We start from the raw sequence: 23,630 nt of genomic DNA on the forward strand, positions 1-23,630 counted from the left end.
TTTATTTTTTAAAATATTATTTTTTTAATTTTTTAAAATACTACTTTATTATTTTTTAAAAATAATATTTTAAATAATTAATAATAATAAAATAATAATATTTTTTTCTTTGTTCATCCCCTCCTCAAATATGTTTTCTTTTTTACTTTCTTTCCTTTTTCCCCCTTCCCTTCCCTTCCTCTCGCCGGCTCCCCCCACCCTCCGCCCCTATCGTGTAAGGCCCAGGTCACTGCGGCCCCACCCCACCGCCATCTACATCGCATTCATCGTCTGCAACACATCTGGCTCTGCATGACCACCAAATCCCCTCCTCTCCCCTGACTCCGACGCCACCAATACCCCTCCCCTCCCCTCCCCAGGCTCTAGCGCCATCAACCCCCTTCGCCTCCCCTCCTTGGCCCCGACCGCCTCCCATGCCTCTCCCACCCCCTCCAATCTCCTTCAGGTGCTTTCCTTTTCGCAGATCTCCTTTTTTTTCTTTTTTTTTTGCTTCATCCCCTTCTCAAACCCTTCAGTTTTTTTTTCTTTTGTCTTTCCTTTGTTTTCGCTAATTTTTCTTATGTTTTTCTTCTTACTTCCTCTTTTTTTTTTTTTTCATTTTTTGGTGTCTAAGAAACCTTGATCTCCCTCAACTGTCATCTCTTTCCCACGGATGTCAGAAAAACCCCACTTCGAAAAAAAAAAATAATAAAGATCTAAGGGAAGGAAAGAACCAGTGGGAGATTTGGAATGGGACCCGATGTCGGTGAGGATCGGGATGAAAAACCCCCTAACTGGAACTTAAGAAACCCCGATCTCCCTCAGGTGCTGTCCTTTCCACAGATCTCCGAAAAAAAACCTCTGGAAGGGTTTGAAGCAAAAAAAAAAAAAAAAAAGAAGAAAAAATATGGAAAGGAAACCACCTGAGGGAGATAAGGGCAAGGCCGACGCCGGTGACAATGAAGATAAAGACGACGGCAGCCACTGACGGAAGGTGGCAGCGAGGAGAGCAGGGCGGTGACAAGAAGGGGAGGGGGGTTAGGGAGGACAACAATGCAGAGATGCATGGAGATGAAAAAAAAAGCCTTCGAGAAGGTTCAGAGGAAGTCCATAGCGCACCGAGTAAAAAGAAAAAAAAACACAGGAAAAAGGCCTGGTGGGCTGCCACATGGCGCATTGAATATCTGACAAATATTGCGCTGAGGAAGCCTTGACCTCAACTTTAACTAGCAAATAACCCGTGCTATGCAATGGGATTCAATTAATTCATCAAAAAATAATTAGTTATAATGTAGTGATAAATAGAAGCAAGAGTATACTAAACATTAAATGTTATGTCAAGATCTAGATGATATATAAATAAAAATTAGCACTATGCTTATTCTTCATTTATTGAATACTCGATATGTATGATCAGCAAACAATTACAAAATTGTATCACTCTTTCCCTGTTTCAAGAAGCATGCAAAGAATGTCAATTTGAATCATAGTAGTCATTAAATATTGAGTTGGAAGGTATAAAATTTCTTTAAGATAGAAAAATTTTAGATGAAGCAGAAGTTATTCTTTGCCATTGGCAGCACTAAAATTAGAGACCAAAGCGATAAAAAGAAGCATGTCTTACCAAAAAAAAATTCTAATCCAAACAACCAAATCCTACATGTGCGATTCCTTCTCAAAAGTGAATTCCAGCAAATGACCTCTTCATTCTTCCCATGTTTTCTCGACGAAGCACATGATATTCTCTAAATCCCTCTAAAATAAACTACTGCACATATAAGAAATCCAAGCTAAAGAACCCACAATGAATAAAACCTGATTTTAATAAATCAAACCTATAATGTAGATCACGAAATTACACCATTACCAATACTAAACAATCATTCAAAATAAAGCAAACAAACATACAAATAGAACATACCCATCATTTGTAGCAATCCGATCAAAGAACATACCCCACATACAAAGAAAAGCTATACCCGTACAACAAAAAATATTCTTTATAAGTTAACAAAAAATATTTAACATCAGAAAAAAGAAAGAAGTGTGAACAAATTCTCTTAACAGAAAAAATGAACAAATCAATATCAAGAAACCATGTCTACTGAGATTAAAAGATGAAAGAAGACTTACCATTTCTTGAGATTTCTCTTACAAAAAGAAATATATGCGGATGGATAGCTGACATCACCAAAATCTTCTTCCAAGAACTATGAATAAAAAAATAGGTGTAAATTAATTCAAGGCAGTGTTTACCATATTATTTTGAAATAATCTCGTAGCAAGACATTCAATCAAGATTTAATAATATTTAAAAAAAACAAAATGAACAGTAACATATTGAGATAGCTCATCCTAGAAACAGAAAGAAGCATATATAGCTTCTCACTATAAAACATATAATATCCTTGGAGAGGACTTATTTTGGATCATGATTAATATTCATATCCTTAACTGATAACAAAGTACCCAGTCGTGCATTAGAAGAATTTCAATAGTCAACTTAAAGAAGATATACCATAGAATATCTAAAATAAAACTTAGTTATTCTAGTCACTTCATGTGAAACCCGATCAAATAAAGTACCAGCGGGGCATCTAATTTTTTCAAATTTTATCTTCCTCTTTTAAGTGCTTTCACTCTCTAAAATCCTCTATAAATTTAAATCATTGGCATGCATTATGATAATGAAAAATATCTAAAATAGTCAATTATGAATCTGATTTGAATGGCAAAACTTGGAATTAAATAAATATAGTTTTGCATGCTGATTCCTCTAAATGCCAAGGTTTAAATTCGTGCCGCTTTATACCTTTCAAGAACTAAAAATTTAACTATTCTTTCAAATTAAATCTAATTTGAATGACAATATCTTAAATTTAAACAAATATAAATCTTAAAATCAATCAACAAATGTAATCTATAATTTTAAATTTATTTTTCAATTATCATTTTTATATCAAATACGTATATTCATGTTTTAATTTTATACAATTGAAATGATCAACTTTATTTATGTCGATCTTTGAATCTTTTCAGATGATAAATTTAAATATTTCTACGTCTTTCAATATAGAATCCTAAATTTAATCTTAAACCCCCTCAAAAAAAAAAACTTTTTCTAATGAATTAGGATCATCCAATTAATACAATCCACTTTATTTTTTAAATTTTATAATATTTTTCCATCCACATATAATAAATCAAGATATTTTACATATTTGCATAATAATTTTTTAAATTTATCTAAAAAAATTATGTTAACATACAATACATAGATCTAAAAAAGCAATCATATAATCTTGCATATGAAGCTACAATGGGCTCGATGATGATAGTCATATAATTTTTTTTTGAATATCTGATCCAATCCGTTAAATAATGTTCTATAAGACTTGGGATGAATTTAAAATTTAAAATTAAAATTTAGTCAAATTTGAGATTTCTCCTTCGGATATTCATTATTCAAACCTGATTATGAAAGGGATAGGCAGATTTGAGTCCTAAATCTTTGGATAATAGCATGAGTCCCATACTATGTAGCGAATTTGATTTTAAAAAATAATTATAATAACTCTTAATATATTATTATTGAAAAAATCTATATACCATGCAATTTTATTTTTGGAAACCTACATGAATTTCAACTCCGGTCACAACTTTCCTCTTCTCTTGTGTTGAAAATAAAAAAATTATCAATATATTATTCAATCAATATTAAATTTCAATAAACCGATGTTATTATCACAATATAAATAAGAAAACCATAAATTTCAAATTATCAATGCAGAGTCCTTTTCCGACAGGCATTGCTTAGTACACATAGAATAAATTGATTTTTTTAAAAAAATTATAAATAAATGATAAAATTATTAAATTAAGATTTATTATCGAATTCCACCAAGCCATTTTTTTGAAAGGGCAAACTAATAGTACAATAATAATCATGATAACAAATTTACACTATACAGATAAAAAATAAATAAATTAATTAATTTATAAGCAAAAATTTTAATTTATACCTGGGCTTAACAAATGCTGCAGCACAATCAATGCAATGTTATGGCCATAATTTTTCTGTGGAAAAAAATTTATTACAACCATTCCATAAAAATAAAAAAACTAATATGTAGCTAAACATATAAAAAATTTACTAATTTTTAAAATTTTTTAACCATGCATCCTTAATTTTTTTGCTACAGCAAAAGACAAGCACATTTCAAATTACATATTTTATTTTTAAAAAAAATTATACAAAAAAAATTAAAATACATTGCAATAGTCTCTATAATTTTTTTGCAAAGAAAAAAATAATCATTATAAATATTCTAAAAAAATTAAAAAGCAGCCAAACATAAAAAAAAAAAATTGTTAATTTCTATTTTTTTACTATGTACACCATATTTTTTTCCTATGGTTAAAATAAAGCACATGTAAAATTACATTTTTATTTTTTTAGAAAATGTCAAAACCAAATTTAAAAAGACATTGCAATAGCCTTTGTAATTTTTTTATGAAAAAAAGAATTAAATTATTACAACCATTCCATAGAAATTAAAAAAAAAGCAGCTAAACATATAAAGAATTGTTAATTTCTAAATTTTCTTAACCTTTTAGATCATTTTTTCTAAAACAAAACACATCTAAAATTACATATTTTTTATTTTCTTAAGAAATCAAAAAATATTTTTTAAAAGACTTTACAATTGTCTCTTTTCTTTTTAGAAAAAAATTTTAAATAATTTTCATAAAAAAAAAGTATGCATATACCATCATAAAAAAATCTAGTTTATCAATTCTCGTGTATACAGTCCCCATAATTTTTTCACAAGATTGAGTGGTGCATAGAAAGCTTATGCACATGTCCCTATTATACACCACAATACATATCATTTATGGGAGCCCAATTCATACTTTTCTTATGCGGTTGAGGTTAATTTAAAACCTAATCTACCCCTACCTTCCCTTTGTTTTTCCCTCATCCCACCCCACCGTCGGCTCCTCCCCTCTCCATCGATGGCTCCTCACCCCACCCTATCACCTTCCTCCACTTGGCTGAGCTCTATTTCGCTGTCTCCAGCCTCCTCCCTCTTTCCCACATTTCATGATGGAAGATCTTTCCATTTGCGTTCTTTTCTTCCTCATCTCCACACCAAATCTTTTCTTCTATCTCTCTACACCACCACCACAACACTTCCATAGTCCGCGATGCTCAGGAAGATCTGGAGTTCCTTATATCTCCTTCCTCTCTAAAGGTACATTCTCACTATTTTCTTCTCTGATCTAAGTTTCTCTCCTTTTCTAAAATATATCACTTATTATTTTTTTTTTGAATTTTTTCTCCTTATTTTTCTTCTCCATTGGGTCTTCTACCATTTCCTATTCTTTCTTTTTTTTTTTTTGCATTCCTCTCTTTCCCGATCCATCCCTCTCTACCTCTCTTCTCCCTCGCTCCATCCCGCTGCTAATTTCTCATCCCACCCCACTGCTAGTTCCTCTTTCTCCCTCCCTCTCTATTTTTCTTTTTCTTTTTTTAATTTTTTTCATCTTCTTCCTCCTCACACTCTATTCCACAACCCTAACTCTGTCCAGAAACCCTAACTTTAATCCATAACTTAATCCTAACCTTAATCAACCTCTGAATGTAATTTTCAAACTTAATCGAAACCCTAACCTAAATAACCTAAACTTTAATACAAACATTTACTCTAACAACCCAAACCCTAAGTCAATTTTCAATGTCAATAATCTAAACCCCAACCTAACCCAAACACAAACCCTAATCCTAACCCTAACCCAAACCCAAACCCAAACCTTAACCTAAATTTGGAATCTATTTCTAATCCAAACCTCACCCAAACAAAACCTGAACTCAAACCCTAACCTAAATCTCAATCCAATCTAACCCAAACCCAATCCAAATTGGAACCCTAACCTAAATCTGAATCTTATTTCTAATTGATGAAAGAGCAATCAGAAAAATCACTCAAAAGAAGTTAGTCAATCACTTCATTAAAAATGGCACGTTTCATGATGCCAATTCAAAGGCAGCAATAAGAATACAACATTTTTGAGTTATTAAAGCATATTATTTCATGAAATCACATTCATAATAGTAGATGCTATGTCAAGATCCAGATAGCATATAAATAAGAATTATCACTATACTCATTCTCCATTTATGGAATATTAAATTTATATGATTAGTAAATAATTATAAAATTACATAAAACTAAGAGATTTAAGACTTTTATGGTTATAGATAGATAAAGAAAAGAAGAGAAAAGAGAGCTATGGCTCACCTAGGGTTGTGGAAGGGGCCGACTTTGTTGGCGCAGAGAGGGATTGGATCGTCAGATTTGTAGCAATGATAGGAGATATCTAATATAACTCCAGCCATCTTGAAACACAGTAGCAATGCCGCAACATCCACCGCAGCCATGGCCTTCTATCCTATCTATGTTTCTTTCCCTAAAATATCTTGACGTAAAATCGATGGGAGGAGGGTTATACAGAAATAGCAGTATAAAAATTAACATATTAAATCAAAATTATGTTCTCAAAGCAATCTTACTTAGATGTTCATGGAAAATATGATGCCGGAATAAATATTAAAAAGATCATATATCGTACGTCCTCTTACTCTTCTATGTTCATGTAGCTTGTCCTAAAAAAATTGCCACTGCTTGAGGAGAAAGCGCCCGATTGAGACTGAGAAAAATAAAAATTAAAAAAAAAAGAATATGTGGAAAAATTAAAAGGCAAGATTTTTTTTCGGATAGATTGATCATTTTTTTTTTTTTTTGAAATTTTAAACTCTCCTATACAATTAAAAATATATACCCCGTTCACTCTATCAATCATGCTTCCAGCGAAAATACCACCCGCCGGCCATCCCTGTCAGGTAGCCCCTACATCGTTAACATGATAACAAAGCTCAATTAGTTGAAAATTTTGTAGCCAAAGAATACGCTTTTGGAGCAAAAATTGTTAAACCCTACAAAATATCATGCTTAAGCTCTCAAAACCTCAAGGACCAACTCACACCGCCACAGCTCGCACCAAGTCCCACATACTTAACGGAAAAAAAAAAAAAAAAAAAAAAAAACAACCGGAACCTAACAAACCCCAAGCTCTCAAGTGCTCTCCTTTCCCACCTACTAATTATGCAAGAACATAAATATGATAAAAAGAAGGCAATTTCAAAAGAAGCACCAGTCACAATAACTTTGTTTCTGGACGGCACCAAAAACTCAAACTGCTGCCAGTACCTCTCTATTTAATGCAATACCCAATAACCTATTCTCTCTGACAGGACAACATAATTCAAGAAAGAAATCCACAATAGGTTTCAGCCAATCAAGGGAAAAATCAAGAAACCCACATTAAGAAAAAAAGGTTCTGAAACTTATTTAGGAAAAAAAATCTGGAAAGAACAGGTAAAGAGAAGATGGATCGCACCAAGAACTCAAATCGCTATCGGTCATCTCTATCGCGTCCAATGCCCATTTACATTCGCTCTGGTAGAGCACTCAGGTCAAGAAAACAGCACATGATAAGTCTCAACTAATCCCAACAGAATTTTTTTCAGAAGAAATAATATAAAGATTGGATCTTTTTTTAAAACGTGTTTAGTGAAAGGAATACAGAAAAGAATGGAAAAAAATGAGATGGAAATCGCTAGGTCATGCCGGTTAACCAATGCTACCTAACAAACCGATTCAAATCAAGAGAACAAACCAAAGATAGTTTGAATTAAACCCAAAAGATATTAAAAAAATAAAGAAAGATTGGTTTTTCAACTAATTTGGTGAAAAAGAACAAATAAAATAATATGAACACTAGTTTAGAACCCTTGCATTAAATAATATTTTTATAAATTAAAAATTTAATATAATATAAAAAATATAATAGATGATATCAAATAGTTTAGAGGTTATAACCCGTAAAGGTTATAACCCTTACAGGTTATAACCCCATGTGATACATGGGATGTAATTTTAATAAAATAAAATAATTATTTTAAATTTATTATTTTTTATTATTTTTATTTTTAATTATTTTAATTTTTTTTTCTCTTCTTTTCTTTCTTTCTCGATTCTCTTCTTTAAAGAAAGATACATTTTAATTTTTTTTATTTAAAATAAAAATAAATTGAATAAAAATCTGATCAATTATTGTATTTGAATCCATCTGAATATGAATAACATTTAAATCTGTATCTAGTATCTATATCCATATTATTATAATTATTTATTTATTATAATTATAATAAATAATTATTTATTATAATTATTTATTATAATTATCTAAAGAATAGGAAAGAATAGAATCAGATTAAAATTTATCATAAAAATATTGTAATCGACGTGGGTAAGAGATATGATATTAAAATATCTAATCTATAATTTTTTTTAATAATTTAAAATATATATTTATTTTTTATCAATAAATTTTAAGTATCAAATATGAAATAAATCTAATAAATTTTTTAACCTATGCAATCTCAATAGAATTGAACCTCCAAATTTTTTCTTAAGATGCAAGTTCGGGATTGCGAACTTCTAATGTTATTTCATTGTATATTTCACCTTTCACCCAAAGGAATGATGCATTTTGATCATTCATGATATCAACTGTTGGATTATGCAATAATTACTTTAAGATTTATATGGATGGATAAAAAAATATTTGAATGTTTTGAGAGCTGCATAAGACTTGATCCATAATTCATGTGAAATCTGCTCATGCAGGCAGCCCTTTTAAATCTCCATGGGCTCACGGGACCAAGACCCAATTTGGTGAGAATCAATTTCAGATTCCTAATTGGCCACCTTCCAATTAAATTTAACTGTTGGATCCGGGTTAGGTAATAAACCAACCATCATCTTCAGCCAACCAATTCCCCTATCTCATGCACAATACGTGAGGTTTCAAAAATATATATTTTTATTTTATTTAATATTTCATAAAAAAAAAAAACTAAGTATGTTGGTGATCTCCACGTCATTCCTGACGTTGGCCTTCCTATTCTCTAATATAACATTAAACTTATTTGTCCAATATATCTTAAATAGATTCAAGCCCCTAAATAGATTATTTATTAATCAATATTAAATCTTAAAATCAAGCATCAAATATTTTCTAAGCCAAATATATATATATATATATATATATATATATATATATATATATATATATATATATATATATATATATATATATATATATCGAAACTATCAATTTTATTGGTGTTTATTCTTAAATATTTTTCAAATTATATATAATAAATTTAAATATTTTTATAGATTTCAATATATAATTATAAACTTTATCTGTACCAGTCTTAAGAATCTAAAAAAATATTTTTTTATGAAGTAGTGTCATCTAATTGATATAATTGATTTTATTTTTTTTTAATTTTTTAAATTTTTTTTATGATATGTAATAAATTCAAATATTTCACATATTTGAACATAAATTATTAAAATTTATTTAAAAAATTTAATTTTAAAAAATTTATATTAAAATATAATATATGGATTCGATTGTGCAATAGACCAATCTTACATTAATGTTATAGTAAACTTAGAGAGGGCAGTCAGATGAATTATTCGAGATATCCAACACAACCTGAACTCAAATAAAATCTATTTGATAATATATTATAAAATTTTAGATAGATTTAAAATTTAAAAATTATAAACCTTAAGTGTGCCACTATTTTATTTATTTTTAAATTAATTAATAATATATTTATTCTTTTTAGACTTTTATATGTAAATACCCAACTCAAAACCCAAGCCACCGTCCAAGCATTAATGCTTCTCAGCCTCCTCCACCATCCCCATCCTCCGGAGCCCCAACCGGACCTTCGAGCTCGGCTTCTTCTGCTCCAACGCCAACATCGCATGTTTCCTCACCATCTGGTACGCCTCCCTCTCCATTCACATCGTCGTCTGGGTCGCCAACCGCGCCGCCCCGATACCCCGTCGCATTGACTCGCCCTCCGCCCTCCTCACCCACCCTGACGGTCGCCTTGCCATCGCCGACTCCTCCGACTCCCTCCTCTGGCTCTCTGACAACCCCCGCCCCGCTTCCTCCGTCCGCCTCCTTGACTCCGGCAACCTCCTCCTCCTCTCCCCCGACGGTGGCCCCATCTGACAGAGCTTCGACCATCCCACCAACAAAGTATTGACTCACCCTCCGCCCTCCTCATCGACCCCGACAGTCGCCTCACTGTCACCGACTCCTCCGGCTCCCTCCTCTGGCTCTCCGACCATCCTCCTGCCAGCCACGGCAACAACCCCGTCTTGCTGATCCTTCGTGTCAGGATTCTGCACGGGGATCACGTCCATATTTTCTGCCACTGTCACAGATACTGCGACGACTCTGAAAACTATTTTTTCCACCGACGATCTTGCCACCGACACCTTCAATATCACCGGCGACGTTATCGTCCCCGTTTGGCAGAGCTTTGACCATCCCGCACCTGGGCACTATTTTTTCTTGTCCACATGTCTCTCTTTTTTTCTCCTGAATAAACTACGTGCTAAACAGATATTTCTCCATTGAGAAACCTCCATATATATATATATATATATAGAGGCGCGCGCGCATACATATATTAGATTATTTCCTTCGATACCTATTCTCCGGTAAAAGGACTTGAATCAAGGAAAAGACCCACCGTAAGATTGGATCAACCCCAGAAGAAGCCAAGAAAACCTCATGCAAAGATCGTCCGTTTGGACTTGTTCGCCGCAAGAAACAGAACAAAGAATAGGAAAACAGGAATAATCACCTGAAGCATCCCACCGAGGCCGCCGAAGCTCATGTGGGTGCTGGTCTCTCGCTCCAAGGCCCTCAGGTCCTCGACGACCTCCGCCACATGGCGGGGACCGGGGAGGAGGTGCCCCATTCCTGCCATTTCTTAAGGCTCAGTCCCTTGCCTTTTTCTCTCTCGGCCCCTTCCGCCATAGAGGAGGACCCGCGAGGGCTGCCGGCCCGCAAGGCCGACCAGGTTTTGGGCACGGTGAGAGGGGAGGAAACCAAGAAGCATCGAGTTGCCAACACGGCACGGACTGGACCATCGAGAACCGGCACGGTGACGATTTAGTTGAAGGGTGCCGAAACTTGGTATAATGGAGTTTCCTTTGAAGGGTATCGGAGATCTATGGGAAGGAAAGCACCTGAGGAAGATCAGAAGGGAAGGCCAACGCCGGTCACGATGGGGAGGAAGGCTACGGCGGAGATCGGCAGGAGGTGGCGGCGAGCAGAGCAGGGAGGTGGTCGGCATCTCTGTTTCGGAGATCTGTTAGAAGGAAAGCACCTGACGGAGACTGGAGAAAAAAAGACAGAGGGGAAGGAAAGCACCCGAGGGAGATCGGAATGGAAGGCCGACGCCGGTGACGATGGGAGGAAGGTGATGGCGGAGACCGGCGGCAGGTGGCGGCGAGCAGAGCAGGGAGGTGGTCGGCATCTCTGTTTCGGAGATCTGTTAGAAGGAAAGCACCTGACGGAGACTGGAGAAAAAAAGACAGAGGGGAAGGAAAGCACCCGAGGGAGATCGGAATGGAAGGCCGACGCCGGTGACGATGGGAGGAAGGTGATGGCGGAGACCGGCGGCAGGTGGCGGCGAGCAGAGAACGAAGGAGATCGGCATCTCTTTTAGAAGATCTGTGGGAAGGAAAGCACATGAGGGAGATTCGAGCAGGAATCCCAACGCCGGTGATCATGGGGAGGACGGCGACGGTGGAGACCCACGGAAGTGGCTGCGAGGAGAGAGGGGAGATGGTGCGCGTCAACGAGGGTTCCAGAGGGCTCGGAAAGGGCTTGAAGAGGGAAAAAAGAAAAAAAAAAAAGCGTTGCAGAGGGAAAAAAAACATCGTGGGGAGTTCAGAGCTCGACACGTGGCGCGCTGGGAGAGCTCTGGACTCCCCTTTCATGTATAGTATAGATTTCATGTATGGTATAGATATGTAGATGTAGATGCATAGGAAAGATATCTTGTGGTTTGTATTATATAAATTGTATATCAGCGTCGTGTTTTTTCCTCTTTCGGTAACAGTTGGTGCGAGAGACCTGAAGCTTCCTTTGCAAAATGAAAACCCTATGGTCGATGACAGTGGCATGTAAGTGTGCCGTTTCTGTTTCTACGACTATTTCTTCTTTTATTTCTTTTTCATTTTAGTCCTGCAGTCTATATGTGAGAGCAAACCTTATGCCTGCCTGAGATTTGTCTCCTTGGACTATCTTTTAGTTCTCCTGAATTGGAATGAACAAATGATGTTTTCTTTTGGTTTAGGTAGTAAATATGAGAAAAAGGGAACCCTAAATTGGAGTTTGCTTTTTAATGGGAAATGTGGTGTTTAGTATCTTTTCTGTTATCTTTTGGTTGCTAAAATTAATTGATAATCTGAATTAGGTTAAATATTTGAACATTTATTGATAAGGGGGATAAAACGAAGAGAATTCAGGTGGCTTTTCTCAAATATATAGTAGTGGAAATTAGTTGAAGCTACTTTAGAGGAACCAAAACAACTTAATATACTGGCAATTTTCCTTGAATTCTTTGCAGCAAGAAGGGCAAAGACTTTTATTTGGTATGTGTTTACAGTTTCTTACCAGTTTTGTTTATTTTCCAGGAGTAACTTGGTAACAATTGGCAAAGCAGCTACTTTGACTAGTGCAAGTGATTTTAAGGTTGTTACATATTCCATTCATTTCCAAGTTACTTGTCAGTCTAGGCCTTTTTGTGGGGTAAATGTGTACTTCGTTATTTTTATTATGCTTTTACTGTACTTACTCTTATCTGTGGCTTCATGTGAAGGGGAGTTTGAAAAATATGGAAAAGAGCAAAGGCAATCATAATGGATCAGGTAATGCTTGAGAGAAATGATTGTTTTTTGCCAGAGAAACTGGAAAGAGATGTTGCAGTTTGAGAATTCTTCTTACTGTTATACTGACAGATTTACTGTTTACAGCGAATCCAAATGTTAGAAGGAAAGCATTGGCTGATGTCACTAATGTCGCAGTCAACATTTACAAAAATGCAAAGCATGATGGTTCCAAACCAATGTCAGTCTCTTTCTTAATGATGTGGCTTACTTGACTTTTTTCTTGGGTGGTAGAGGATTTTTCTTGTGTGGTAGAGGATTCTACAATTTCTTACATTCTCTGATTTGATAGACAAATTGCATAATATGGTAGGCTCCTTATATTACTGACCCTGGAGATAGTTGTTCTAAATCTTAAATGTTGTATTATAATGCAGGAAGGCTAAAGCTGACAGAAGTATGTTTTTGCAAAGGTATACTCATCGGATTTCTGTTATTGTCACCACCATCATGTTTCCTGTTACATCTGGCATATTCATTCTATTTAGATACTTGGACTCTATGTTTGACAAATTTGTTGATGAGTGTTCTTATGAAAATTATTATTATCTGAAACAGTTAGAAAATTTTCTGTTTTGTAAGATTTCATTCATTTATTGAGATCTCCAAGTATGGGAAATGATAAGTACTTAAGAAATTTCTGTTGATACTTATTGTTGCTCTATATATGTATCCTGTTACTATAATTGCTCGTGTTCTGTGCTTTCATGGCCCTTTCCCTTTTGTTAGTGCAAGATGCTGACTATATTCCATTTTTTATATTCTGGTTTCAGAATAGGGTTACACTTTGTTTTAATTGATGGTGGTGTAGAAGGATTTTGAGAAGTATAGAAAATGTTTAAAAAAAAAAAAAAGTTGTTTCCTTTTACTCATCTTTTCCTCTTTTGAGTATTCTTTCGAAAGTGAGTTTCACATAAGCAAATCAGGTTGATGCTTTTTTTCTAGGCCAAGATTCCTATTACATATGAACCAGTATAGGATTGTTTTGGTATTGTCTGTATTGCTTTATATCAGTCTGAAGATAGCAAATATTCCTGTAGTTCTTAATTTGTAATGTGTTTTGTAGGCCTTCACTGGGTCCAGGTGCTAGGACTGTTAATGCTGCATCAAGAAAATCATTCATGGTATGCCATTTGGATATTAATTTGATTTCTTTTTCTTTTCCTTTTGTAAAACTTGTTACCGTCCATCTCAAAACTCAGGATCTTTACTAATCAGTAACTTGTTCTAATTTTTTATTCCAAATGGAAATTGATGGAAAGCGTGAACAGAAAGGATAGTTCTAGTAGTGTCTCATTCTGCAATTTTGGCTGGCACAGTTATGTATCAAAATGTTGAATATTATTTTTTTTTACCTCTTAAAAGTGTTGGGGTAGAAAGCATAGCTTATGGAGATGCAGTTGTAAGCCTCTATTCTGTGTTTTGGTGTATACCTCTTGAATGAGGATCATAACTTGAGATATGCATGTTAAGAGATAAAATTGACCTTTAAACTATTTTTAAATTCCTTTGCATAGAAGATAATATAATTGACATGGAAATCCCAATGAATTTGCTTTTAACATTCCCAGGAAAGGGCTCTAACCTATAGAACTTTGTTCTTTTTAGTCAAGGTTAGTCTACCACAATGAATGGATTGTGATGGTATTAAACAAAATAAAAGGAAAGTGATTCCTGATTCCTGACACAAATAAATCATGCAATTGCCAAGGCAATACAGTGAACATACATTTATATCAGATGATCTTTATTTGTTATGTCTTTAAAGAAGTGAATCCATATGCAAGTTCTATTTTGGTATGGCTTAGAATAACCTCCATACGTTACAAAGAAACCGGTGTTGTTCAAGTTGTCATTCATAGAATATAATTCATGTGCAAGTTCTCAAGTATGATTTTGTTTGGAATTTTCAATCCTGAATGTGGTGACAGTTTGAGTTCTTATCTGCAATTTGTTTTATCTGGGATCAGAATTTTAGGTTTTATGCATGTGGAGCGCACAACTGAAGTAATCCTTCTCATTTATTTTCTTCTGTGTATTTCCCCTTGACAAGTTTGACAGTAGAATGTCCAATATTTTTGTTTTTCACTAGGGGCAATTGATACAATCTTTTCCTTCTCATCATAATTTGAATTGTGCAGCTCTAATTTCCTTTATGCTTGACATTTTAACAGGGAACAGCAAAAGTAAATCTTTGTCAGGGTGCCGGTGACATGCACACATCAGAGAGAGGTGAGCTGCTATCCTGTGGAAATTTCTTTTCATGTTCTTCCTGATTGAGCTTTCCATGCATATTTACTGATTATAGAAACATCAGGTATTAAAGATACAAAGGCCTCTTCTTGTTATCAAAGGTCACAGGCCAGAATTTCAAGCCAAGAATCTTTTGTTAACATCAGGTATGCATGAATTTTGTGCTACTTCACTCACATTCTTGAATAATTTCAGGTTCTCATTTAGGATCAGAACAAGTTAGCTAATGACAGATGTTAGTTAGTTAATTAACTAATATGGATCATGTTTACTGTAGAAATTGCAAGTTTAAATAAGTGTCTAAATGTTTGATTTCTTTTATTTGCCAGGAGAACTGCCAGGAGTTCACTTATACCAACGAGGTTTGTGGAATATATAGCGATAAGTCTAAGTTAGTTTTTAGCTTTACTTTTCGTGTTGATACAAAATTTTGTTATCTTTTTCATGCATGAAGGAAGTCTTTGCCTGTGTTAAAGAGGGTAAATCAAGGGGATGCAAATGACTCAAAGGTACAATGCCAATTTTGTCATTTGAATTTTTCTTAAAAATACAACGGGATACACATCCCAGTTTACTGCTACTTTTTTATGGAAAACCTTTCTTCAGATATAAATTCCTGTCTATTGCCCCTCTAAAAGCAACTTTTTTTTTTCCCTTCTGCGGGTAGGGATGTGCTCAAAACTCAGGAGAAGCCAAAGAAATGAGCAATGCTCCAGGTAAGATCACAGTTGTTTACATATGTAATTTTTTCATGATTTAGTGGTTCACACTGAGCTAATGAAAAATGATGCTGTATCATACTGTTGTCAGTTAAGGCTAAATTTGGCAAGAATGTTGCACCACGGGTGAACAATGGTAGAAGCCATCTTCGGAGGAACCGAGCAAGTGATGGGTTCATGATAATGTGAGTAGTTAAGGCTTGCAAGTTTGCATAAATTTGCTATTAATACTGACTACATGGAAAACTGTCTGTGGTATGCTCTGGTTAGGTATAAAATCAGATGGTATTAGTATCAGAAAGTAATACCTACCATGTCCATATTTGGACACTTGAGTCAATACAATCAAAAGCAGTAAAATTACAAATTTTATATCCTTGTACTTGTTTAGCTTCACCTTTTCATATGAAGACATGAAATGCAAAGTTCTTCAGATTCCTTTGTGATATAAGAAAGGCAGAAACACAGGCATTCTTGGAGAGATTTTTTGTTTGTGCTTATCTAAATCTTTTCAAAATTAGGGGACAGATATTTGACATTGTTTCTAGCTATAGTTTATGTTCGAAGTCGACTGTATTATCACAATTGTGCGAGCAATTTATTTTTTAACTAGTTAAAACATGGGTTTGTTATGTCCTGGACACTTTAGATGTACATTTGGTCCATCTAATCCCATCTTGTCTTTGATATCTTTGCCCTGTCTGCAATTCATTTACAACTGCATGACAATATCGTAAAATTTGATTTCTGGTTTAGATCTTTTAAAAGTTGCATACTGAGGTGGTATACGATGTCATGTACCACGTTCATTTAAAGAGCAGTGTTGAGATATTGATGTTTTTGTGCATAGAGACTGATGGGAATATTAGCTTTTTCGATGTTTGGACTGGTACATAGCTTTATTTAAATTGAAAAATGAGATTTCTCTGTTGCTATATTAATTCTTTGTATAAATCGTTTTGCATGTTCTAGGGGCCCTACAGCTAGTGCGGATGCATGTGTTTTGTCAAGAAAATCTGTAAAGGTATGCCATTCTTTTCATACAGATTGTTCACTTTCTCTTTTAAATATCTTCATCTAGCTTGTCTGCTGTATCACAGTAGGACAACAACATCTGTTGTTGTTATTAAATATCAGTGCATCATATTGCTTTGTTATATGAATGTAAGCTTGTCTCGATTACTTATTTTATGATTTGCTGGCACCCAGTTGCACATGTGATGCCGTGCAAATGCATGCAGTACTGTACAATTTACAGTATGTACTACTACATAGAACTAAGTGAGCGGTAATTTCTTTCAAAGACGAGGGAATTTTTTTCAGGACGTTCTTTAAATTTTGAAATTTGTATATACTTTTCTTCTTATCTTCAGTCACTGATGTTTTCAGAATGAAATTAATAATGATGGTACTTGTTTTAGAAGTTTTGGGTTGATTTTTAGATTTTATAGAATTTTCGCATCCTGTCTCTTAAGCAATTTATTTTATTTCGGTTCTGCAATTTTAATTCTCTCCAACTTAAGAATAAAAAAAAAAAGGAAAGAGAAATCCCTTTCATATGACCTCATTTTCATTCAACATACATTATCTTTTTCCTTTTTTTTTTTTTCACAGTCACATTTTTACACAATGTAAACCTTTCATACGGGTTGTCTTACTTGACTTTGGTAATCAATTGGCTCTGTTTCTATAAGCTGTTAGCTGTTCAGATTATGTTCTTTTTCTATCTTTAACATTTTGGTTCTTAGCCAAGTCCCTCATGGCCATGCCAATCTCTCATCTGCAGCCATGAGCACGATCAAGGAAACATTGAGCAGCATATCAATTAGATGAGCTTTAATGACGTTAAAGTCTATTGTAGTGCATGGTTTCATTGTCCCTGCAATGTTTTCTGCAGGCTACTCAGTGTATTTCAGACTTGGAGTCAGCTATGATATTAACTACTATCCATGATATAGCAGCCTACTGAACAGTCCTGATTTTCTTCTTGATATATATCATCTTGAAATGCAATTAGAATAGGACATGTAGATTTCTTAGGTGATTCTAGTTTTCATAAAATAATCTCATTATTCCATCTCACCGGTGATCTAGCCAATTGTGAAGACCACACTCAGAGTTTCCAATACCCGAAGGGCTTCGAAATCCAAATGTTCATCAGCTCTGATTAAGTCAAGATCTGTGGTTTCAATCTCATCCAAGAAGAAAGAAGTTGCTTCATCTTTTCATCTGGAGAGAACTGCATTAGAGGCTTCAGATGAAGCCACCCAAGCACAGCCTATATCTGATGGCATTCAAACTCAAATACAGATTCCACTTCCAAGAAAAAATCAAACCGTAGGAGGTCCTACACTTCTTTATTGATGGCAAATCAAAGGTTGAAGCTTGCTCCATTGTGGTTGTTCCTCTTGCTTGTTGTTAACTTTTCATGACAATTGGCATCATTTTATAGATGCTAGAAGAACTTGGTGAGGCCATGAAGCAAGAAAAGCTACCAGACATCGATGATGGCTGCAATCCACTGGAAGTAGCTGAATATGTTGATGAAATTTATCAGTACTACTGGGTTGCTGAGTTGATTTTTCATTATGTCTTTGTAATTAGGACAACAGGTTTGAATATTTTTGTACTTTATACATATATTACATATCAACTGAAGTTGACATATGATTGCCTATTAATGTGGTTTAAAAATATATATGTATATTCATTACATTTAGAATTAGTAGACCCTGGTATTTCTAAAATATAAGTAAAAAATAATCTGTTCAGCTAACCGTACTGCCTACATGTATCACCTTCATGTTTTGTTGCTAAAGAGGCTCGTGAATGCAGGCACAGCATCCATGTCTGGCAGATTACATGTCGATTCAGACATCCATTACACCTCATATGCGGGGCATATTGATCAACTGGCTAATCGAAGTAAACTTCTTTTTCTGTCTAATTTTTTTCTGTTCATGCTGTCTTTTGTCTTCTGTGTCGAGCTAATTCTTCATTCCGGCAACAGGTACACTTCAAATTTGATTTAATGCAAGAAACACTTTACCTCATGGTCACGTTGTTGGACCAATATCTCTCACAGGTCAATATTGAGAAAAATGAGATGCAGTTGGTTGGTCTTACTTCCCTCTTGTTGGCATCGAAGTATGAGGACTTTTGGCACCCAAGGGTAATAATTAATCAGTCAAATTTGTGTATCGTCCAAAATGATCTTTGAAGAAGAAATGGAAGTTAGTTCTTGCCAAAATACAGCTGATTTGATTTCTTTTGTGCTGCACTTATTTCCGGTTAAAGATTTAATTAGTGTATCAGCTGAGTCATACACAAGAAACCAAGTGCTTGACATGGTATGCATACACATATTGCCCCCACCCATTTCATGAATTACTTTGTTCCTCATAATTGCATGATCATTATACTATGGTTATAAATAAATGGTTTTGTGGCTTTTTGGCAGACCATCTATAGTCAGGGTAATAAGATAAAATTTTCTAACTTCTAATGCTGGCCTGCCTTGTTTGCAGTCAAATCTTACATGCTGAATTTGCTTCTCGGGAAAAGCTTATGCTTAGAAAGTTGAAGTTTGTCTGAATGCACCTACTCCATACGTCTTCATGCTAAGGTTTCTCAAGGCTGCCCAATTGGATAAAAAGCATTATCAAAAGGTATCATGGTTAATATTTAACAACTTCATGATCTTAGATAATGGAATTACAGAAGTTCTCTGACTGTCAATTAGATATATGAACTGACTTTGAAATCCCTGATCGTAGCATCTTACAAAGGTTCAATATTATAATTAGTTTTAGGTATAACATGAGCTTATCCATTTTAACTAATTAGGCTGTCTGCATAGACCTGGACAATAATTTGAGTCTTGCTGATTTTTTGTTTCTGCTGCCTTTTGGTTTTTGCTGCTAGCTTGAACATCTGGCATTTTACCTCATCGAGCTGTGCTTAGTTGAATGCGAAGCTTTGAAGCTCAAGCCTTCACAATTATGTGCATCAGCTCTCTATGTTGCTCGTTGTACTTTGCAAATGACTCCAGCTTGGACCCCGCTGCTACTCAAGCACGCACGCTATGATGTGTCCCAATTTAGGTCTGTCTTTTAATAACTCATTTCCTATAAGTTGTAGTCTTTACCAGTGTTGATTTTTAATGAAATCCATTTGATCATTGCAGGGACTGTGCGGAGATGATTTTAAGATTCCAAAAATCTGCAAGATCAGGACAGTTGAAGGTCACCTATGAGAAGTACATGAGATCTGATCTGAGTGGTGTTGCAGCTATAAAACCATTAGTTGTGTGAATGGGTTTTATACAAGTTGTGTTTATATTTCCGCTGAATGGGTTTGTGTGAATTTATATTTCGTTGTATATAAGTTGCTTGTTATACTAAAAAAGCAAAGTGAGCAAGTGAAGATCATGTTAGGATGCAACCTTTTCGGTGTCGACCCCTGGTGATTTTAGAATATATAGAGGGGATTCTCCACGAAGTAGGGTAAGAAAAAAATGCTTGTTTTCTGCTTCTACTGGTGTTATCTGATTGTTATTTGTACAAGCAAGTCTCCACAAAGTGATTTTAGATTTGTGTATGTTGCATGAAGGTGCTATGAACTCATAGCATTTATTACTAAAACTTTGTATTAATTCAATGTATATCATTGCTTGTTAGTAACACTCCACTAGTTGATCTCTTCTATTTTTCTGGTTGTTTCTCACCAAAAAACACAAAAATCATGAATCATTTTTGCACCCTACTGATTTTTGGGATGGGATATGCTATAAGGAGTGTGATCCCAATGTTCTTAAATGAAAGAATATTCTTTAGAACAATGCGACATGTTTTGTTTTCAAAGTTTTAACTTCTTGTATGTTGTCACCACTCTCAACTGTATGGCAAACGTTATCCAATGCCTTCGCCCCCAATGATACACCTTGTTTTAAAGGTATCTACTTCAACAATGTGGGCTAATCTGATAAATGATATGCCAAGCGGAGTGTTTGATTATAATTTTCAAAACTGGAAAAGAAATTGCTCTCTCTCTCAAATTTTTACTAAAATTCTCATTTCAAATGATGTGTCAACCCTTGTTACAATTTTAATGATAAATCAATCCTTGTTAAATGTCACATGGATAGATTATGATACCATAGTTCCATAATCAATTGTTAAATGTTATATATTCAAAATCTAAAATGTAGGAAAACTTTTGGTGTATTCATATTTATTGAACTTAAAAAATGCAATACGTGATGAATTTGACTAGAAATTCTTAAGATGGATCAATTGTCATGGATAACATCACTTTTACTTTGGTTGTGCTTCCTTTGGTTGATTCTTTTTTGAATGATTGTAGATTCTATATTCTATTTTAAAGAATATACAGATTAAAATAGAAAGGATATGCTCTCTTTAATTGGAACAGTATTATTACTTGAGTATGTGCCATCACTAAAATATACAAATTTTTAGGGAAAAAAAAAAGAAAAGAAAATGCCCCACAGTGCATACAAGTCATAGCAAGAAAGTTCTACAAAACTGAGCCACATGTATAAATTGTATCAACATGTTGGGGGATGAAAATGGCAAAAAAGAACCATACACCTCTCACAAGCGACAAAAAAGAACCTATCAAAAGGGCAAAAAGTTTGAGCAAAGCATACACACTTCCATGTCCATATTTTATTACAGTTTGTTTAAGACCACTCAAAAATCAAAAACAGATGTTGTTTCAATTACACACACTCAAACAATCAAAGCTCATACACAAAACCCTCTCTCTTTCTCTCTTATACAAACAAAACAATCTACATGAAAAGCTGAGTTCTTTTTAATTGTGCAACCAATATTTAACAAGCAAAAATAGCAAATAAGAAGGAGAGGCCATGGCTTTTCTCCTACCAAACCTCTCTCCTCTCTCTCCAACGATCATCATCAACATCATCTAAAACCCCAAAAGAAAAACCCATTTTTTCTTCTTTTAACAATAACAACCTAAACAACCAATCAACACCCTTCAATTCTCCTCAATCTCTAGCCACAGCCAGCCTCCAATCCCGACCTATCCAGAAGGGTGCGCAGGATAACAAACAGCACCACAGAGATGATTTTTATGTTAACCTTGGCCTTGCTGTGCGGACCCTCCGAGAGGATTTGCCTTTGTTGTTCACCAAAGACCTCAATTATGACATCTACAGGGTATCTCTAAGTCTATCAGATATTTCTGTTTGCTTCCCGAAAAATTTTGAAATTTTCCCGGAAAAAAATCAGTATGGTAATTTTTCTGGGATTTATTCATGTACAGTCTTGAATTATCTTTACTGGCTGCAATTTATTTTACTGTTTGTTTGCCCAGAAAACTTTAGGATTAAATTTTGGTTGAATCTGCCTAGAAAATAGAGCTATGGTGTTCTGTTTCTTTTATATTGGTTAGCAGAATTAGTGGCACTTATACTTGTTGTTGAATTGTTTGGTTAGTAGAATTATTGGGTATGCCTTGTTTTCTGAGAAACTCTAGGATTTCTACTGAAATTTGGTGGCCTTTCTGAGTTTCGGGGACGATATAACATTTTTGGACCCTTTGAATACATTCACTGGTATTGAGAAATACAAATTGATCTTCTGGGCATTAAGATTTCATGGTAAAATTTTGTTTCGCGAGATTTCATTCGGTGTTTATAGGATTTTGGCAACCCTCAGAAAATGTGATATTAATTCGGTGGAACTTGAGGGGTGTCCCTCGAGTTCCATGGGAGGCCATGGGCCATTTTCAAGGTACTTCGAGTTATAAATTGGACAGAAATGGGAAAATTTACGAGCACAAAGTCGATAATCTTGCATTCAATTTCCCACAGCAGCACAAACCAGCTGCCTCTGCGTTGGACTTGGTGGCAGCATGCCCTGCAAGTCCTAATCCAACATTTTTGTGGGGTCCTGTGGATGTATACTCGTCGTCATGGGTAGAGTTTTACAATGCAGTGAGGGAAACGTTGGATCAAGAACGGTACATGCCTGCACAAGACGGTTTACTTTCTTGTTCGTAGTATCGAGTTACTTTGTACGTGATATATACGATAGATTTTACTTGATCATATTAGTGTACTAGAGGATCACATCTCATTTGACGTACCTTCCGATAGGAAATAATAGATTTTTTTGGAGCATAAAGGTGTATGTACATATATAGCACTAGCAGACGTAACGGGGATGCTAGAGAGTACAATAATCCTTACTTGCTTGAGGCAGAGCTGAATGAGCATGTTTGTGTAGCTCACTCTGGTTAAATATGCATGTATACGGAATCATAAATTATTGATTATTATAGTTTGTTTATATTATCATGCCTCGAATTTAACATCCGGATCGGATACGTGACAAAATGGTACCAGAGCTGGGAACTATAATATAAGTGATTAGGATATGACAAAGTGGTATCAGAACTTAGGTTTAAGATCATCAGAGATTATGAAGAGATATTAAAACTTTATGTAAGATCAATAGGATGTGACAAAGTGGTATTAGAGCTCAGGTTATGATCATTAAGGATTATAATATAAGTGATTTAAATATTACAGAGTAATAATAAAGTTTAGGTTATGATCATTGGGGATTATGATATAAGTGATTAGGATTTGATAAAATGATATTAGAGCTTAAGTTTAAGTCACTAGGGATTATGAAGTAATATTAAAACTTTATGCATGATCAATAGGATGTGACAGAGTGATATCAGAGAATATTATAGAACAGTACTAGAGCTCAGGTTTAAGGTC

General features: G+C 34.6%; 2 protein-coding genes, 1 long non-coding RNA gene and 1 pseudogene across 21 annotated transcripts; 3 read left to right on the top strand and 1 right to left on the bottom strand.

Annotated features, from left to right (window-relative positions):
* Positions 1-651: 651 nt before the first annotated feature.
* Positions 652-11,773, bottom strand: LOC105044289 (uncharacterized). Of its 15 annotated transcripts, none has more exons than XR_012140542.1 (7): positions 11,172-11,311; positions 10,784-11,063; positions 6,823-6,890; positions 6,554-6,690; positions 6,282-6,459; positions 2,113-2,189; positions 652-1,747 (listed from the first exon to the last, which is right to left on the bottom strand). It is a non-coding gene; the product is annotated as an uncharacterized lncRNA (long non-coding RNA). The 15 variants fall into 15 exon arrangements; XR_012140535.1 differs by lacking the exons at positions 652-1,747; positions 2,113-2,189 and adding exons at positions 11,356-11,463; positions 11,539-11,773 and having other exon boundaries at positions 11,172-11,280; XR_012140530.1 differs by lacking the exons at positions 652-1,747; positions 2,113-2,189 and adding exons at positions 7,441-7,499; positions 11,356-11,463; positions 11,539-11,773 and having other exon boundaries at positions 10,784-11,280.
* A 36-nt stretch (positions 11,774-11,809) lies between these two features.
* Positions 11,810-19,911, top strand: LOC105044290 (uncharacterized). 5 transcript variants are annotated; one of them, XM_073255263.1, is made up of 19 exons: positions 11,810-11,945; positions 12,050-12,113; positions 12,627-12,684; positions 12,812-12,860; positions 12,966-13,059; positions 13,256-13,291; positions 13,945-14,002; positions 15,053-15,110; positions 15,196-15,277; positions 15,461-15,493; positions 15,586-15,640; positions 15,799-15,847; positions 15,942-16,035; positions 16,823-16,874; positions 18,686-18,775; positions 18,861-19,021; positions 19,140-19,200; positions 19,378-19,518; positions 19,775-19,911. In XM_073255263.1, the coding sequence occupies exons 2-18, from the start codon at positions 12,094-12,096 to the stop codon at positions 19,393-19,395; spliced, it is 1,068 nt and encodes a 355-aa protein (XP_073111364.1). In that variant the 5' UTR covers positions 11,810-11,945; positions 12,050-12,093; the 3' UTR covers positions 19,396-19,518; positions 19,775-19,911. The 5 variants fall into 5 exon arrangements, with proteins under 5 accessions (XP_073111364.1, XP_073111365.1, XP_073111361.1 ...); XM_073255264.1 differs by having other exon boundaries at positions 11,810-11,927; XM_073255260.1 differs by having other exon boundaries at positions 11,810-12,113.
* Positions 19,468-20,163, top strand: LOC140856974 (putative cyclin-B3-1). Its single transcript, XM_073255174.1, has 3 exons — positions 19,468-19,518; positions 19,775-19,953; positions 20,037-20,163. Exons 1-3 carry the CDS (start codon positions 19,468-19,470, stop codon positions 20,161-20,163), a joined length of 357 nt encoding a protein of 118 aa, XP_073111275.1.
* Positions 20,164-21,711: 1,548 nt separating this feature from the next.
* LOC105044329 (uncharacterized) lies at positions 21,712-23,190 on the top strand (annotated as a pseudogene).
* The last annotated feature ends 440 nt before the right edge of the window (positions 23,191-23,630 follow it).

The sequence above is a fragment of the Elaeis guineensis genome, chromosome 4 (assembly GCF_000442705.2).
Source record: "Elaeis guineensis isolate ETL-2024a chromosome 4, EG11, whole genome shotgun sequence".
Taxonomy (NCBI): domain Eukaryota; kingdom Viridiplantae; phylum Streptophyta; class Magnoliopsida; order Arecales; family Arecaceae; genus Elaeis; species Elaeis guineensis.